This window comes from Scylla paramamosain, chromosome 28, assembly GCF_035594125.1.
Source record: "Scylla paramamosain isolate STU-SP2022 chromosome 28, ASM3559412v1, whole genome shotgun sequence".
Classification (NCBI taxonomy): domain Eukaryota; kingdom Metazoa; phylum Arthropoda; class Malacostraca; order Decapoda; family Portunidae; genus Scylla; species Scylla paramamosain.
The window spans coordinates 14715361-14734750 of NC_087178.1; the positions used below are offsets into that span (position 1 = coordinate 14715361).

At 39.6% G+C, this 19390-nt stretch overlaps 1 protein-coding gene across 3 annotated transcripts in view; it reads right to left on the reverse strand.

Moving 5' to 3' along the window:
* Positions 1-289: 289 nt before the first annotated feature.
* The window catches only part of LOC135114981 (aminopeptidase N-like), a 24585-nt gene continuing 5484 nt past the window's right edge, over positions 290-19390 (reverse strand). For 2 of the 3 annotated variants that reach the window (XM_064031334.1, XM_064031332.1), the window contains exons 2-14: positions 14052-14376; positions 13665-13886; positions 13291-13499; positions 12290-13095; positions 8822-8903; positions 6820-7003; positions 6288-6624; positions 5864-6006; positions 5367-5557; positions 4780-4950; positions 3986-4129; positions 2123-2204; positions 290-1897 (exon numbers count right to left, since the gene is read on the reverse strand). In XM_064031334.1, coding sequence (XP_063887404.1) covers positions 1727-1897; positions 2123-2204; positions 3986-4129; positions 4780-4950; positions 5367-5557; positions 5864-6006; positions 6288-6624; positions 6820-7003; positions 8822-8903; positions 12290-13095; positions 13291-13499; positions 13665-13886; positions 14052-14300 — 2991 coding nt within the window. In that variant the 5' untranslated portion in view covers positions 14301-14376 and the 3' untranslated portion in view covers positions 290-1726. The remainder of the gene's footprint in view (positions 1898-2122; positions 2205-3985; positions 4130-4779; positions 4951-5366; positions 5558-5863; positions 6007-6287; positions 6625-6819; positions 7004-8821; positions 8904-12289; positions 13096-13290; positions 13500-13664; positions 13887-14051; positions 14377-19390) is intronic. The other variant, XM_064031333.1, reaches the window with a different exon arrangement.

Below are 19390 nucleotides of genomic sequence, written 5' to 3' on the forward strand. Positions count from 1 at the left end.
AACTATATTCACGTACTGTGTCTCCCCTCCCTATTTACCACCTAGGTATTCCTGTGTCTTCATAACATATCTTGAGCAATTTGTGTTTTTTCTTTCCTTCTATATGCAGAGCACTAGGAAACATGTCCTGTCAACTCTGCCGCTGCCACCGTGTGTGTGTGTGTGTGTGTGTGTGTGTGTGTGTGTGTGTGTGTGTGTGATTCTGTTTTCCTAAGAAAGATCTGGAACTACTCCAGCACAATTTTTGCTAAGTGTTATATTATGTTTAATGGTCAATTCAGAAGCAATGAAAATTAGAAGAAATATATTTTCAGGTAATCTGTCAATACAGTAAAATCCCTCTCATCTGGCATTCGAGTATCCGGCAGCTTCAGGTATCCAGCACATTTTTCCCCGAGCCCTAAAATCAATAAAAAATCAACATGTACTCATAAAATCGATTAAAATTCCCGCGTAAGGCATACTTTGTCCCCTCGCCACCAGAGCGCACTGCTTCGTGCCACCCGCGGCCCACTGCACTGTGTTTACTCAGTGACTCAGTCCCACATGTGCACTGTTTATCGCCTGACGCCTTCATCATGCCTAAAGTTGTAGAAAAGAGGAAGCGTGTTGTGCTTACACTTAAGCAGAAGGTAGACATTTGTCGACGATTAGAGAGAGGTGAAAGCAGACAGCAACTAATGGCGGAATATGGTGTGGGCTCATCAACTATTTATGACATTAAATCCCAAACGAAAAAGTTGCGGGATTACATGAAAGCCACCGACACCCCAAAGGCAGCGGAAAATCGTCACACACTGCAGTATCATCATGGTGAAATGATGGACAAAGTGTTATACGAGTGGTTCAGCTTGAAAAGATCAGGAGTTAAAATTACAGGCCCAATGCTACAACTGTGTGTTGGTGAGTGTGAGGTGGCAGCGCGGGTGGCGACGCGCGGCATGGCGATCAGCTGATCTTTGATATGGTAAGATGCATGAGTGTAGGGTGGTGATTGTGGACATAATTTCACTTCTGTTCAAGTATCTGGCAATATTCAAGTATCTGGCATGTTGGTCCCGTTGATGCCGGATAAGAGGGATTTTACTGTATTTTTTATTTTCTGTCCACAGGAAGTTTCTGTTGTTTTTCTCTCAGCAATATATTGTGATATCTTCCTTTTTCTTTGTTCTCTTATTAAAATTAATCTTTTCCTCCAGTTGAACAGAATGAATGAATGTGACATGTACTTTGAAAGAAAAGCAGAAAATAATTAATTGGAAAAAAATTCCTGTTGTAATATAAAAAAATATCTTTGTTGTAAGGTATAATTGGGCAACAAATCAGAAACATGATTTTGAGTATGTTGAGAAACAAAGTATCTGTATCAATAAAGATGTGTATAGGAATACTAGAGAAAATGAAGATATACGGAAAGTGAAAGTAGTATGAGAATAGGCACGTCACACCTCACACTTCAATAATGCGCATGTGTGCATGCACACACACACACACACACACACACACACACACACACACACACACACACACACACACACACACACACACACACACACACACACACACACTATTGAAATCTGGAATGATGTGAAGGAAGTGGTGGTTGTGGCAAACAGTGTATACATGTTTAAAGAGAAACTGGATAAATATGGTTATGGAAACAGGAAAAAATAAGCTTTAGCTCGTGCCCTGTACAATACAACTAGGTAAATACACACACAAACTTTTAATCACTCCTGAGCTTTGATGAGTAACCATTATCTGCTAGCCACTGAATGATTACTGGGCCATTTTTGTTCAGCCATTCAATATTGTTCTGAGTACGTTCAATAGCCTGGGCTACAGCACGCCTGGCAGTGCTCAAGTGGTCTTTGTTGGCTGACTGGAACTGTTTGAGCTGCAAATGAACATAAAACATTAATTCCTAAGTCTTGGGATTTTTTGCCACAATTTCATATCCTTATATAGCTACTATAGATGAAGACTTGTGAAGCTTATAAACTTTGAGAGATCTTGATAGAAAGATATTAATTAGATATATCACATTATATCAAGAGATCTATGAGACAGTTATTAAGACTGCTTCTTAATGAGAGACACCATCATCTCTGTATTGCCTTACCTCATTAAGATGTAATTCCTTGCTCATGCCATCAGTTGCAGATTTGATCAGCCGAGGTAAAGTGAACAGGCCACTGCCCATACTGTAAGGGGAGTCATAATATATTAATTTTTTTCTCTCTCTCTTGTACTTTTTTTTTATGTAGGAAGGGCACCAGCCAAGGGAAACAAAATTACAATAAAAAGAAAAGACCCATTGAGGTGCCAATCCCTGAACAGAGTCAAAGGCAGTCATCAAATGTTAAAAGAAAAGTGTCTTGAAACCTCCCTCTTGAAAGAGTTCAAGTCATAGGAAGGAGGAAATACAGAAGCAGGAAGAGAATTCCAGAGTTTACCACAGAAAGGGATGAATGAATGAGAATACTGGTTAACTCTTGCATTAGAGAAGTGGACAGAATAGGGGTGAGAGAAAGAGGAAAGTCTTGAGCAGCAAGGCCGCAGGATGAAGGGAGGCATGCAGTTAACAAGATCAGAAGAGCAGTTACCACGAAAATAGCAGTAGAAAATGGCAAGAGATGCAACATTATGGTGATGAGAAAGAGGCTGAAGACTGTCAGTCAGAGGAGAGGAGTTGATAAGATGAAAAGTTTTGATTTCACCCTGTGTAAAAGAGTGGTATGAATGGATTAGATCATTGATGAAGAGAGTGGGTGACAGGACAGAACCCTGAGGAACACCACTGTTAATAGATTTAGGAGAAGAACATTGACCATCTTCCACAGCAGCAATAGAATGGTCAGAAAGGAAACTTGAGATGAAGTTACAGAGAGAATGATAGAAGCCATTGGAGGGTAATTTGGAAGTCAAAGCTTTGTGCCAGACTGTATCAAAAGCCTTTTATATGTCTAAGGCAACAGCAAAATTTTCACCAAAATCCCTAAAAGAGGATGACCAAAACACAGTAAGGAAAGCCAGAAGATCACCAGTAGACTGGCCTTGAGGGAACCCATACTGGTAATCAGATAGAAGGTTGTGAAGTGATAGATGTTTAAGAATCTTCTCGTTGAGGATAGATTCAAAAACTTTAGATAGGCAGGAAATCAAAACAATAGAACGTTAGTTTGAGGGATTAGAATAATCACCCTTTTTAGGAAGAGGCTGAATGTAGGCAAACTTCCAGCAAGAAGGAAAGGTAGATGCTGATAGACAGAATTGGAAGAGTTTGACTAGGCAAGGTGCAAACACGGAAGCACAGTTTCAGAGAACAATAGGAGGGACCCCATCAGATCCACAAGCCTTCTGAGGGTTAAGGCCAGTGAAGGTATGGAAAACATCACTGCAAAGAATTTTAATAGGTAGCATGAAGTAGTCAGAGGGTGGAGGAGAAGGAGGAACAAGTCCTGATTTATCTAAGATAGAATTTTTAGCAAAGGTTTGAGTGAAGAGTTCAGCTTTAGAAGTAGATGAGATGGCAGTGGTGTCATTAGGTTGAAATAATGGAGGGAAAGGTGAAGAAGCAAACTTATTGGAGATGTTTTTGGCTAGGTGCCAGAAATCACAAGGGAAGTTTGATCTTGAAAGATTTTGACACTTTCTATTAATGAAAGAGTTTTTGGCTAATTAGAGAAGAGACTTGGCATGATTCTGGGCAGAAATGTAAAATGCATGAGATTCTGGTGATGGAAGAATAATGAGAGATATTATTTTGATACAATGAATGTGGACTATTGCTCATACTTTTCTAATGCTGAAAACCACAAAATATTCAAGAGATATTTTCAGGATTTATATACTGTACATACTTGTAAAGTATGAAACTACATTAAATATCATATTCTTTTGCTTTTTGATGGGTGTGTGTTTCTTGTACAGATATACAAGATGCTGGTAATCTGTGAGTTCTGAGACCTTATAATATACTTACTAGTCTGTAATGTTATGCCACTGATCCCTCAAGTAGGTCCAGGCCATGTCTCGTCCCACTTCATTCAAGGCCACAGACTCAAACACCTGGACAACATCTTGCTTCCTAATGCCTGAGTCCTCAATGAAGGCCATCTCAAGATACCTGGTAAAACACTCATCTAAGTTAGTTATTATTTCATGCTTATATTTCTTGGTTTAGTTGACTAATGGATAATTTGTCTGATTAACATGAATGAAAGTGTTAAGTTCATGCTATGGCTCCTTCACTAGTCTTTAATTGACATATGCTGGATGGCACACTTGGTGGCTTTCATGATTTATTTCATGTCCTTTTCATGTTTGATGGACTATCAGTAAGAATAACCATGTGCAACATTTATCTATTTATTTTCCATGCATTGAACAGTTAGTGATGGAGTTTCAGTCAGTTGTGATACTGTAATACTGTGATGCTTTTCATACTCATCATTATGTACTATAATTAGAAACACAATCTTGCCCTTCCTAGTATTCCCTGCTTATTGTATGAAGATTGAAAAGGAGGCTTATTTTTTTAAATAATCTTATTTCTAAAAGAAAATTGGTAATGGTTGTAATAATTACATAATGGAGATGGATGAGTACAGAGCATCCATGGCTACAAAATTGAAGTTGAATAAAAAGATAAGATACTACAAGTTTATCAGATACAAACAAAAATAGAAACAGGATCTGTTATTGCTTCCCACAACCTAATATTATTTTGTGGTAAACAGAACCATGATGTCCTGTGGCGGAAGAATACCATCTTACCTTGACAGGATCCAGATTTTCTTGGAGCAGCCAAGTGCTTTGAGTATTCTGCTCTTTTCAGAGCCAACATTTGAGTTGAGGTATTGATTCCATGCAAATTCCCATTCCTTGTTCTTGCCTGCAGCTATGGCAGTGCAATACACCACATCCTTCAGGTTTGGGGAGATGATGCTGGAAAGGTGCAAAGATAAGAAACAGCCTCCATGAGGACAGTACAGGGGTAAATTTTGTTGTGGATCTATGCTGGTGTACTTGGAATATATCATTAATTTAGAAGGATGTGTGCATCATGCAGTCCATTTGATAAAATAAGCATCTCTGACATCTCTGATTTGGATAATCTGATTTGAAGACTTTAATGAGAAAAAGAATGGAGCTGTAAGTTTTGTAAAAGCAGGCTATGGAAAAAATTATAAAAATTGGATTTTGCACATTTGATAACTTTGAAGATTTTGCATTGATACATCTTGAAAATACTAGTCTTCAAAATATTGTTTACTTAACAAGCTTTAGACTCATTAAAAGATCAAAACCATTCACACAATGCCTTGAAAGTCATTTCACTCCTGTTCTCAATATGCTTTCACCTGTCACTCTTTGGGTTCATCATCCACTGTTTGAAGAGGCTGACAGACTGGGTCACACAGTCTTCATGACCCAGTTTGCAGGCCCACTTCAACATCTTTACTCGCTTGCTCTGGTCAATATGAGGGTCAGTTGGAGAGTCTTGGAACCCAACAGACTTGTACAGTGGCTCAAGCAGACTGAGCATGAAATCCTGAGGGTAATGGGCTAGTTAATGGTGTGAAAGGGAATGTTTGCTGTGATGATGTTAAGACAATGTATGATTTCAGTTATGACCTCATGAATTATAATTTTTTTCATAATGAAATTTCAATAATGTTACACATACTCGTAAGTACATGTTTCAATAATGTTACACACAAGTACATGTTTATATATATATATTTAATTGGATACCTCTTACAAAGGAATATCAACTCATTAACTCACTGTGAACCGAGTATGACTTGTCATTCAATTTTGAAATCATATATGTATTATAAAATTTTTTGCTTCTCACCTTAAGAGCTCCATAAGCTCCAGTGCGGGAGAAGAGTTTATGAATGTATTTCAAGTTGTCCAGAGCAGTAGCCCATGGTGTGTATGAGGTTTCCTTTTTCAGATAAGCAGCAAGATCCAGTGGCAGAGAATATGATAACTGACCTAAAAAGAAAAAAGAAGAAAAAAAAAAAAGAAAAATCATAATTCCTGCATTACAGCATTACATTGAAAAATATTTGAGATGGAAAATATTCATAAATGAAATATGATTCCTGGTGATTACTGCAAATATAGACTATCCATCAGAAAATGCACACAGGCATTATGAGTAACAAACTCACTAAGATATCCATTCATACAAATGTCTTCTGGAGAAAATATGTATGTAATGGAGAGATGGTGGCTGAACTACATTGTGACCATAAATAAAGCAGTAAAAGTACCTGCTTGTGCCAAGTTGAGTGCATCATCTATGAGCTGTGCACGGTTGTTGACATGGATCATGGTGTGATCAGCTTTGAGCTGCTTGATCAGCAGCTTCCAGTTGTTTTCATCATAGTTGACTCTGTAGTAGCCAGTCTCCTGTAAATTGAATATCACCCACTGCCTACTATCTGGGAGGGACTGGATTGTGATCTTAGAGTCAGTCTTTGAGAGCCACCTTGAGGGTGCTGTCTTGCTGAAGTCAGCAGTGGCCTGTGTGGTGTAGGAGAGTGGCACCCACCACCTGTAGACATGAGTGTCAGTGGAGTTGGCGTCTTTCCTCAACAGGAACCGCTCCTGGTGAAACAAACAGTAATTTAAGTTTTCTCTATATGAGTTTTTGGTTAGTACAATTATGAATTGGCTATAAATTACTCTAATTAGTGAATTAGTTGATGTGTGTTTGAGACTATATGAGTATGTCACAGCAAGAGTTACACTGATAAAATGGAATCTCTTCCATTCATTCCTTGGTCATTTAAATGTGATTACCTGTGTGACTGTGGCTGATGTCCCATCAGCACTTCTTGTGACCTTGACAACAGGGTAGCCCATCTGTAGTGTCCAGGTGTCCATGATAGTCTTGACAGTGACATCCTTGGCAAGTGTCAAATCCTGGTGGGCAGCTTGTGTCAGGAAGTCCCACAGATCATCTTGCTCTGCATTGGCATATACTCTATGTAGGGATAGGAAGAGGAAGAAGGAATGAGCATGGATGTCAGATAAATCACATTATAGTTTACTGATGTCAGATAAATCACATCTTAGTTAATTGATGTTAGATAAATCACATTTGTTATGACCAGATACAGCCCCCTTCACAGCTGTTGCTACCTTGGATCATCTACTCCTTATGCTACCTACTCTGTAGTCTAGTGATGGGGCACAAATACAATGAATACAGACACCTGCCATTTGCCAACAGCTATCAACCCTCAAGAGGTTGCTACCCTGTTTCACCCACCAACAGGGAAGGGAGTATAGTGAATGCCAAATTACCCATCAAGCTGAGAAAAGACTAATTCACCACGTGCTAGGGAGCACAGACAGCACAGACAACACAGAATGAGGTATAACACCTTACTGGAGAACTGCCCACAGCAATGGACAGCCCATATCCAACAAGAATATTATAAACTGTTCACAGAAAAGCCTATCTACATACTATCCTCCATAAAACAGATTCCCACCACTGACAACACTAGTGAAATCTGGGAAGAAACTAGACAGCTATAGCCTAGCATAAGTATTATGGTCTGGTCTGCACCGCTCATGGTTGTGGGCCTTTGGACCAGTAGCATTTAAAATATACACAACGCACATGACGCCCAGACACACACAACTCACAACAATACCCTGTACTTTAGCAAGAATGGTGTGTGCTTCCGTCAAAATCTAGGCACAGATACAACAAACAACTAGACAGAGTTACATTTAGCACCACAGGAGTGGCAGAAAACAGAGCCACAAATGGTTTTTTTGCACAATATCTGGATTTACCCAGATCATAGCCTCTCATAGGGTCCAAGTAATACACAATATAAGGCATAAAGCAGTTATTCCACCCATAGGTGTTGAGTGTGGGAAAAGTGGTTGGCTTGCCTTAGGGATGCCAAACATGACTGTGGACAGGGAGGGAAAGAAGGGAGGGAAAAGTGGAGAACTAGAGTGATGAAGGTCTGCCCCACACCTCACTCTCACTCAGACTCATTGTAGTTATCTCTCCCTCAAATGAACATTATATTTTAAAAATCATTATGGTGTTATTTGGAGGGCTGGATGAAAATTGATTACACTATGAGGGAAAACAGGTCTTCAATTATATTGTCTATTAAATACAACTCGTGGAAAGGAAGGGAAGTGGGGAAAATTAAGTGAGGAAGGACAACTTTAAATTTATATAAAGTACTACAAGCAAAGCTATGATGTGCATTCCCTCCTCATCACTCACTCTGTCTTTCTGCCTCTCTCCTCTCTCTCTTTCCCTTCTGTTTTCTCTTTCTTCTGCCCACTTCTCTGCTCTCTATTCTCTATAGTTTCTAAAGAAGCAAGATGCTATGTGTAACAATATAAATATATATATATATATATATATATATATATATATATATATATATATATATATATATATATATATATATATATATATATATATATATATATATATATATATATATATATATATATATATATATATATATATATAATTGATTATGTATATATTGTTTTGTGGCATTTTGAAGAAGGGCCAGGGAAACTTCAAAGGGTGCTTTGTGTGATGTTACAGCATTGGTTTTGATGCTAACATTAGAGGTAATAGCAATGAAATTTAGAAATAATTTTTATTAGTCCTGGGTTGTGTATAGAATAAGGTTAGCATATCCAACACTTTCAAACTTAAGTAACTTCATTCTTTACAACTTCTTGCTTCCTTAGATTGAAAAGTATGGACAATGAATAGCATCATCAATGGGCCATGTGTACAGCTGCTCACCTGGTGTTCAGATAGTTGGTGAGACCCTTACGGAAGGTTGCCTCCATCAGGAAAAATTTCATCATCCGGATTATTGAAGCACCTGAGAGTTAGAAAGGTTGCGCTAAAACACTAAGTATTTTTCACAGCAAACTTAAAAAACTACATACTAATTAAGAATAAGCTGTGATGAATCCTTGTTGCACTGTTGCAATAGCATTTCCTGTAGAAAATAGCCTCAAAACACTTTGGGGGACAAAATAAAAGTGCAGAGGAACCAAGATGTGCAAAGAGGAAAGTACACACACACACACACACACACACACACACACACACACACACACACACACACACACACACACACACACACACACACAAAGAGTTAAAAGAGGAGGCCAAGACAAAAAATGAAGAGAGAACACAGGAACAGGCAGAAAGATATATATGGAGAGTGATAGACATGAAAATGAGGAAATGGTGGTTAAAGAATGCGGAGCAAGAAGTAAGACAACAAAGAGAGAACACAAAAGAAATGGGTCCACAATATATAAAATTAAAGTTATGTATACAAACATAGATGGATTAGTGTCCAGCCTAAGGGAACTAAGAGATTATTTACATGAAAAGAAACCAGAAGTGGCATGCATTACGGAAACAAAACTAACAAGGGAGATTAATGTTGAATTTGAAGAAGAAGGATATAACACATGGAGAAGAGATAGAAAGAATAAGGGAGGAGGAGGAGTGATGATTCTAGTAAGAAAAAACATCTTGATAGAAACAGTGGAATATGGTGAAGGGAGGTCAGAAACATTGAGTGTGGAGATCAAGATCCAAGGACAAGAAAGCAGAAAAATTATTGTTGCATACATGCCTCCAAAGACCAACACTTGCAAGACCAGCACATGCAAAGCGAGTTCATAAAAAGTATAGATGACATGCTAAAGATAAGAAACAAGGTGTTACTAGTAGGAGATTTTAATAGCAAAGAGATAAACTGGGGGGAGATGGAGGTGACAGGGATTGCCAGTACATGGAGTGAAGAATTTTTACAGACTATGATGGTAAACACGATGGATCAATGGATGAAAGAAAATACTAGGTACAGAGGGGAAGATGAACCATCGCTACTAGACTTGGTTTTTACAAAAAAGCCAGAAAATGAACCAAGTATAGAATATTTGTGTCCAGTGGGAAAAAGTGATCATGTGAAGATGGAGATAGAGATCAAAGAAGAAGTGCCAAAATTCAATGAGGAATATAAAAATGAGAGAAAAAATTATGCTAAGGCAGACTTTACTGGGTTAAAGAAATTCTACGGAGAGCTTGATTGGAATAATTTATTAAGAGGTATGGAGGTGCAGAAAAAATATGAAGTGTTTTTAAGCAAGTTTAGAGAAGGTGTTGAAAGATATGTGCCAAGATATAAGGTAAAAGAAAATAAGAAAGTGTGGTTTAATGCAAAGTGTGCAGAGGCAAAAAAGAAAAAGGAGAGGGCATGGAAAAAAATGAGGAAACAATGGAATGAGATAAATAGAGAAGAATACAGGACAGCTAGAAATGATTATGTTAAAATAAGAAGAGAAGAAGAAAGAAATTTTGAAAGAGATGTAGTTGGAAAGTGTAAAGAAGAACCCAAAATTTTCTATAGATATGTAAATGGAAAAATAAAGCATAGAGATACTATTACAAAGCTGAAGGAAAATGGAGAAATTTATGAAACCACACAAGAGATGGCTGAGATACTGAATAAAAGCTTTAAGTCTGTATTTACAAGAGAAACTGTCTTTGCATCACTGGGAGATGAGGAACAACAGAAAGGAATAGCAAACATACAAGTGGAAAGAAAAGAAATTAAAAGACTACTGGAAGAGCTAGATACTAGGAAGGCGATGGGGCCAGACGAAGTAAATGGATGGATATTGAAAGAATGTAGAGAGGAATTGGAAGAACCAATATGGGAGATAATTAACAGTTCTTTAAAGGAAGGAAAAGTACCAAAGGAATGGAAGAGAGCAAATATAGTACCGTTATACAAAGGAGGTAATAAAATGGAACCACTGAATTACAGACCAGTCTCACTCACGAGTATTGTAAGTAAACTCTGTGAAATAGTCATTAAAAACAGATGGGTGCAATATCTTGAACAAGAAAATATAATAACAGAAAAACAATTCGGTTTCAGGAAAGAGAGATCTTGCGTAACAAACTTACTGAGCTTTTATACAAGAGTAATAGATAAACTACAAGAGAGAGATGGTTGGGTTGATGCTGTCTATTTAGATCTGAAAAAAGCTTTTGATACAGTTCCACATAAAAGACTCATATGGAAACTGGAACATCGAGGAGGGCTAAAAGGAAAAATACTTAAGTGGATGAAGGATTATCTCCAAGGTAGGGAAATGAGTACAGTAAACAGAGATAATAAATCAAGTTGGTGCGAAGTAACAAGCGGAGTACCACAAGGGTCTGTGTTGGCACCTATAATGTTTCAGGTCTATATAAATGATATGACGGTGGGTTTAAATAGCTACATTAATATGTTTGCAGATGATGCAAAATTGATGAAAGTAATAAAGAACCAAGAGGATTGTGAGGAACTACAGAGGGATATTGATAGAATTTGTGAATGGAGTAAACGATGGAAATTAGAATTCAATATAAAGAAGTGCCATGTAATGGAGATGGGAAGAAGTAAAAGGAGACCTTCATGGGAGTATAAGATGGGAGGTATCACAATACCAAAGAGCAAAGAAGAAAAAGACTTGGGAGTAATAATTCAAGACACGCTTTCACCAGAAAAACACATCAATGGAATATTTGGCTCTACATATAATTTGCTAGCAAATATCAGGGTGGCATTTAATTACCTAGACAAAGAAATGATGAAGAAAATCATAACACACATGATACGTTCCAAACTGGAATACGCAGCAGTGGTATGGTCTCCACACAAAAAGAAAGATATAAGGAAATTGGAAAGAATACAAAGAACAGCTACGAAAATGATACCTGAATTGGAAGACCTAAGTTACGAGGAAAGACTGGAAGAAATTGGATTACCAACACTGCAAGAAAGAAGGGAAAGAGGAGACCTGATAACAATGTTCAAATTAGTAAATGGCATGGAGAAGATAGACAGATATGACCTAGTTGTAAAAGTGGAGGAAGGAGATAGACGTACAAGGGGACATATGAAGAAATTAAAGAAGAGTCATTGTTTGGGAGATATCAAGAAATACAGCTTTCCGCATGGAACGGTTGAAATATGGAATAACTTAAAAGAAGAGGTAGTTGCGGCAAAGAGTGTGCACATGTTTAAAGAGAAATTGGACAAATTCGGGTATGGAGACAGGACTAATTGAGCTTTGGCTCAGACCCTGTATTATACAACTAGGTAAATACACACACACACACACACACACACACACACACACACACACACACACACACACACACACACACACACACACACACACACACACTCACCTTTGGAGTAAGAGATGGTATCGAATATCTCATTTATCTCATCAGGATGACCAACAGGAATGCTGATGGGATGGGAGGACTCAAGGCAGTCAAGCCTGAAAACCTTGTGTAAGTCTATTACGATGAACTGCTCCATCATTTGCCACTCTGGCTCAGCATGGTCAGTGCCCACATACTCCATGAAGCTTGCAAAGCCCTCATTGAGCCACAGATCTGTCCACCATTCAGGGGTTACCAGGTTCCCAAACCACTGGTGAGCCAGCTCGTGTGCCACAACTATTGCCACCCGCTGTTTGTTGTAGGCTGAAGACACCTTTGGGTCATAAAGCATCGCTGTCTCCCTGTAGGTGATGAGCCCCCAGTTCTCCATGGCACCTGCTGCAAAGTCTGGGATGGCAACCATGTCTTGTTTTGGGAGTGGGTATGGAATACTGAAGTAGTCCTCAAAGAAGGTGAGGATTTTTGAGCCAATTTCAAGTGAGTAATTTGCCTGGTTGATGGCAGTCTCTCGTGCCCACGTCCTGAAGGACACTCCGTTCTGTGTGGTGACCTCCTTTGATGAGAAATCGGACACAAGAAATGCCACAAGATAGGTGGACATGGGAACGCTGGTGTTGAAATGGTCCCACATCCACCCCTGCTGACCTTCTATTGGCTGGCTTTTTATTTTGGGCATGTTGGAGATGGCGGACATGTCTGTCTCCCTTGCCAGGAACACCTCAAACGTGGCTTTCATGGCTGGCTCATCGAAGCATGGAAAGGCTCGGCGGGCATCTGTCGGCTGGAACTGTGTTACAGCAAGCCACCTGTGGCACAGTAAACAAGTGCATCATTCTGTGTTTGTCAGTTTGCATTACTGATGGACAATGGACATTACATGTCACATGGACTTAATAGTGTGTTTTAATTTACTTGATGGACAAGCTCTGACTCCCTATCCTTTCTACTAAGTAGGATAAAGCATTCTTATTATATATACTATTAACAACATTCTCTCATACCTCTCATTTTCTGTTGTGTCTTTGTATGAAGACCTGTAGAAACCATGCAACTGGTCATTGAGGTAACCTGTGAATTCCATAGACAGCACATATCGGTGGCCTTTGGTCAGTGGTTGTTGGAGGTGGGCATGGTAAAACTCTCGTTGATTGTCATATGTCTGCTTCATGATGCTCACACCCTTCCCATTCCGATTTTCGACATCCACTACCTGTACAAGTTTATTATTAACTTTACATTTATTCTCAATCATGTACTCTCCCTAATGTGCTTATTATTGTTCACTTCTATAGTCATTGTTTCTTTTATCATAATTCCTTCATTGGGTACCATCACACACACACACACACACACACACACACACACACACACACACCTTGACTGTGTCATTGTGGGTGATGATGTCTGCCATGTGGAAAGTGAAGACAGAGGTTTCCTTCACCACCTCCACCTCCACCTCCACATAGCCTGCGATGCTAAAATTGCTCCTGATGAAAGGCTGAAGGCGAACCAGATAGTGCAGTGGTCGGAGGGAGGTAGGCAGCCTCACGTCCTTTACTTTTTCGTCTGACGAATGTGTGGCTGGGGAGCTGCCTTCCTGAGAATGAAAGTTCTTAAGTATAGTTTGTGGTGGTGGAAACAGTGTTTGCAATGATAGTGTTATAGATTAAAATTTGCTGATAGTGGAGGTGTATATGGACAGTTTCAGTAATCTTTTATCAATATGCACACATCATTACCAGCAATGAAACGTACGACTCACTATTGTATCATCGCCTTCTGCAGGTTCGAGGCCTCTTCCACGGTAGTTGTTTGATGTCTGGTTGACATTGGGTGCCAAGTAGTAGACGAGGAGCCCTGTTGCCACTAGTGAGCTCACAAACAGGATCGTTAGTAGCATTGCCACGCTCCTTTTAATATAGCAGCCATTCTTTTTGCCAAAGGACACAGAAGCAGCAGATTCGTTCATCTCCATTGTCAGAATTTGTTTGCTTTGTGCACTCTCGGGCATAGCACACACATGCACTCTTGCTTACACTACTTCTTGTTTGTTCTTCGTTTGTTTTTCTCTAATGAATGATAATCATCTGCAATATTATGATGTGATTATTATTATTATTATTATTATTATTATTATTATTATTATTATTATTAATATTATTATTATTATTATTATTATTAAGGGGAGAGTGTCATGAATTAGTTTCCTACTTCAGTATGTGTGATCTCATTTTGCTTGCTTAATGGTTCTGTGAATGTTGTTGTAAGCGAGGTAGGTGGATCCCAGACTGGTAGGTAGGAGTTTGAGTCTGGTGAATATTAATGGCAGGGATGTTATTTATTTGGTTCTATGGATGTTGTAAGCGAGGTGGGTGGATCCCAGACCGGTAGGTAGGAGTCTGAGTCTGGTGAATGTTAATGACAGGGATGTTATTTATAAATAATATTATTTATAAATAATACTTGTAGTTGATTTTGAGAAGAGAATGAGACAGTTGACTGAATACTTTGAAAACTGCATGAAAGAAGGAAACTGGGAAATGATGGTTAAAGTAAAATTATGCAATGCAGTGTCAGAATAACTTTCCATGCTTTCAGTTTTCTTCACATTTTCCATTGTCCTCAAGTACAGCTAAGGACAGTTGGCAAAGGAGCTCGAGAAAGGTTAAAAGAAAATGGTCGTCACTCGCCAAACATGTACAGGTAAGAGAAGATGTAGTAGCTCTTTTAAACGGAAGCAATTGTCTTCACGGAGGAGAGTTATCAACTTTTGTTGTCAAATGAAAATTCATTGTTTACAATATAGAAATATGCTAAGTAAACCTTGTTAAAAAAAAAAAAAAAAAAAAAAGTACATTTTAAGCCCTGGGATGCCATAAATAAATAAATAAATAAACACTGTGGCCATATTTTGACTGGGAGTCTTTTCATACTTTGTCAGGACACTTTTCATACCTTTACCCCTTACCCCTTACTGACCAGGAACTGTACCCTTGGTATGCCTGTAGGCATACCAAGGGTACAGTTCCTGACCTGAAAGCAGTATGGGAAGATGTGTTGCCTCACAAAGAATATATAAAACTTGTGAAATGTGTAGTAAATAATATCTATATAAAATGAAGAAAGCCTCAATAGCATAAGTGTTTTAGCATTTAAGAAATAATTATATATGAAGTAGGAGCCAGTAGACACCTGCCGAAACGATAATTACTCCCAGTGAGGTCTAAAGCACTGTTCAGAGGGTGCTGTGAACTTATCATTACTCCCAGTGAGGTCTAAAGTACTGTTCAGGGGGTGCTGTGAACTTATCATTAAACCCAGCTGTGACCTCACTGAACGTTTCCCTTTGTGTCTCACAACACAAGAGGGCAGTCACAGCCTGCCCTCTAAAGACAACTCTCTTCCTCCACGCAAAACTACAAGCACCTAATAACACACACACCCTTCACTCAAAAATTTCAAAATTATCATGGCGACTCCTACACCAGCCTCGAAGTCCCCATCTGGGGAGGGGACCATAAATGTCCCCAGGTCGGACTGCCTTTCTGTCGACGACCCTATGTGTCTTGACACCCCCCTCAACTTTTACTTCATTAACTTCTGCAACATTCGCGGTCTAAGATCTAATCTTCAATCTGTAGAACACCACCTCTCCTCTTCTAAACCTCATCTTCTTTTCCTCACTGAAACTCAGGTATCTGAGGCAACGGACAGTAGCCCCTTTTCTGTTCCCTCCTACTTTCTCTATCCTCATTTTCGATCCAAAGCTGGATGTTGCGTTTATGTGCGCAATGACTTAACCTGCTCTCGTGCCCACGATCTTGAATCTTCCGAGTTTTCCACCATCTGGCTACGACTACCGAGTCACTCTCAAACTAAATTTATCTGTACTGTATACCTCTCACCTAACTCTTCTGACTTTAAGAAATTCTTTGACTACTTAACTTCCAAAGTGGAGCACATTCTGACCCTCTTCCCTTTTGCAGAAATCTCCATTCTTGGAGACTTCAGTGTTCACCACCAGCTTTGGCTTTCCTCTCCCTTCACTGACCATCCTGGTGAGCTAGCCTTCAACTTTGCTATCCTCCACGATCTAGAGCAATTGGTGCAACACCCTACTCGTATTCCTGATCGTCTTGGAGATACACCCAACATTCTTGACCTTTTCCTGACCTCTAATCCTTCTGCTTATGGTGTCACCCTCTCTTCTCCGTTGGGCTCCTCCGATCACAATCTCATATCTGTATCTTGTCCTATCGCTGCAATCCCTCCTCAGGATTCCCCTAAGCGAAGGTGCCTCAGGCGTTTTGCCTCTGTTAGTTGGCAGGACCCGAGGAGGTATTTTGCTGATTTTCCTTGGAATGACTACTGCTTCCGTGTCAGAGACCCGTCTTTGTGTGCTGAGCACATAACAGAGGTGATAGTGTCTGGCATGGAGGCATACATTCCTCACTCTTTCTCGACCTAAACCTTCCAAACACTGGTTTAACACAGCTTGTTCTTGTGCTACACATGATAGAGAGGTGGCCCACAAAAGGTACTTAAGCCTTACATCACCAGAATTTCGTGCACTTTATATTTCTGCCCGGAACCATGCCAAGTCTGTTCTCCAGCTAGCCAAAAACTCCTTCATTAACAGAAAATGTCAAAACCTTTCAAGATCTAACTCCCCTCGTGACTTCTGGCATCTAGCCAAAAATATCTCCAATAACTTTGCTTCTTCTTTCACTCCTTTATTTCAACCAGATGGCACCACTGCTATCACATCTATTTCTAAAGCTGAGCTCTTCGCTCAAACCTTTGCTAAAATCGCTACCTTGGACGATTCTGGGCTTGTTCCTCCCTCACCTCCACCCTCTGACTACTTCATGCTATCTATTGAAATTCTTCGCAATGATGTTTTCCATGCCCTCACTGACCTAAACCTTCAGAAGGCTTATGGACCTGATGGGGTCCCTCCTATTGTTCTCCGAAACTGTGCCTCCGTGCCTTACCTAGTCAAACTGTTTCAGCTCTGTCTGTCAACATTTACCTTTACTTCTTGCTGAAAGTTTGCCCACATTCAGCCTGTTCCTAAAAAGGGTGACCGTTCTAATCCCTCAAACTACAGTCCTATTGCTTTAATTTCCTGCTTATCTAAAGTTTTTGAATCTATCTTCAACAGGAAGATTCTTAAACATTTTTCACTTCACAACCTTCTATCTGATCGCCAGTATGGGTTCCGTCAAGGCCACTCTACTGGTGATCTGGCTTTCCTTACTGAGTCTTGGTCATCCTCTTTTAGAGATTTTGGTGAAACTTTTGCTGTTGCCTTGGACATATCAAAAGATTTTGATAGAGTCTGGCACAAAGCTTTGATTTCCAAAGTACTCTCCTATGGCTTCTATCCTTCTCTCTGTAACTTCATCTCAAGTTTCCTTTCTGACTGTTCTATTGCTACTGTGGTAGACGGCCACTGTTCTTCTCCTAAATCTATTAACAGTGGTGTTCCTCAGGGTTCTGTCCTGTCACTGTCACCCACTCTCTTCTTATTATTCATTTATGATCTTCTAAACCAAATTTCTTGTCCTATCCGCTCCTACTCTGATGATACCATCCTGCACTTTTCCACGTCTTTTCATAGACGTCCAACCCTTCAGGAGGTAAATATTTCACGCAGGGAAGCCAGAGAATGCTTGACTTTGATCTTTCTAAAATCTCTGATTTGGGCAGAACAAGCTTGGTATTGTTCAATGCCTCAAAAACTCAATTCCTCCATCTATCAACTCGACACAACCTTCCAGACAAGTATCCCTTCTTCTTCAATGACACTCAACTGTCCCCCTCTTCTACACTGAACATCTTTGGTCTGTCCTTTACTTATAATCTGAACTGAAACTTCACATCTCATCTCTAGCTAAAACAGCTTGTATGAAGTAAGGCGTTTTGAGACGTCTCCGCCAGTTTTTCTCACCGCCCCAACTGCTAACTCTGTACAAGGGCCTTATCCGTCCATGTATGGAATATGTTTCACATGTCTGGCCGGGGGGGTTCCACTCATACTGCTCTTCTAGACAGGGTGGAATCAAAAGCTTTTCGTCTCATCAACTCCTCTCCTCTAACTGACTGTCTTCAGCCTCTCTCTCACCGCCGCAGTGTTGCATGTCTAGCTGTCTTCTACCGCTATTTTCATGCTAACTGCTCTTCTGATCTTGCTAACTGCATGCCTCCCCTCCTCCCACGGCCTCGCTGCACAAGACTTTCTTCTTTCTCTCATCCCTATTCTGTCCACCTCTCTGACGCACTATTCTCAATCATTCATCCCTTTCTCTGGTAAACTCTGGAACTCCCTGCCTGCTTCTGTATTTCCACCTTCCTATGACTTGAATTCCTTCAAGAGGGAGGTTTCAAGACACTTCTCCATCAGTTTTTGACTACTTCTTTGACCCTTTCATGGGACTGGCATTTCAGTGGGCACTTTATTTTATTGGATTTTTATTGCCCTTGGCTAGTGTCCCTCCTACATAAAAAAAAAAAAACATAAACATGCACTTTAGTGACTTGTAAATCGCCTCCTGAGAGAATAAAGTGCCTAAAATTGTTGTATAAGGTTTATCTACTTCTAATTACTTATTCTTATGATATCTGTTGAAAACAACAACTTTCACACATTTACAAGAAAATATTTTTGTGCATCGAAACATAAATTATTCGAATTTGCATATATGTAGCTTGGCTCATAGGCTTGCACAACTCATAACTTGTGGCAGACATCTCTATTCACTGAAATCTCCTGCAACCCACGTCTTCAGCCTCCTTGGTGCCCTATAACTACCTTCTGTGGACCTCTGAAGTTCGCTCGGTGAGTCCCATGTTGCGGTGAAATCTACGGGGCGTTAACACTCCAGATATCAGAAACTCCCGGCACCTAAAAATCTTGAAAATAATAAGAGGCGAATAGCAAAATGTATCAGTTATGTGTTTTGTAATAATTTCACATACCGTACTTTGCAGAAAAAAATCCAAATTTGCTCAACACCAGGGGAAAGTTTTATGAAAATTGCTTGATTTCAAACGCCATTGTATATAATTTGTGGTTATATAACGGGAAACAGAGGCTTG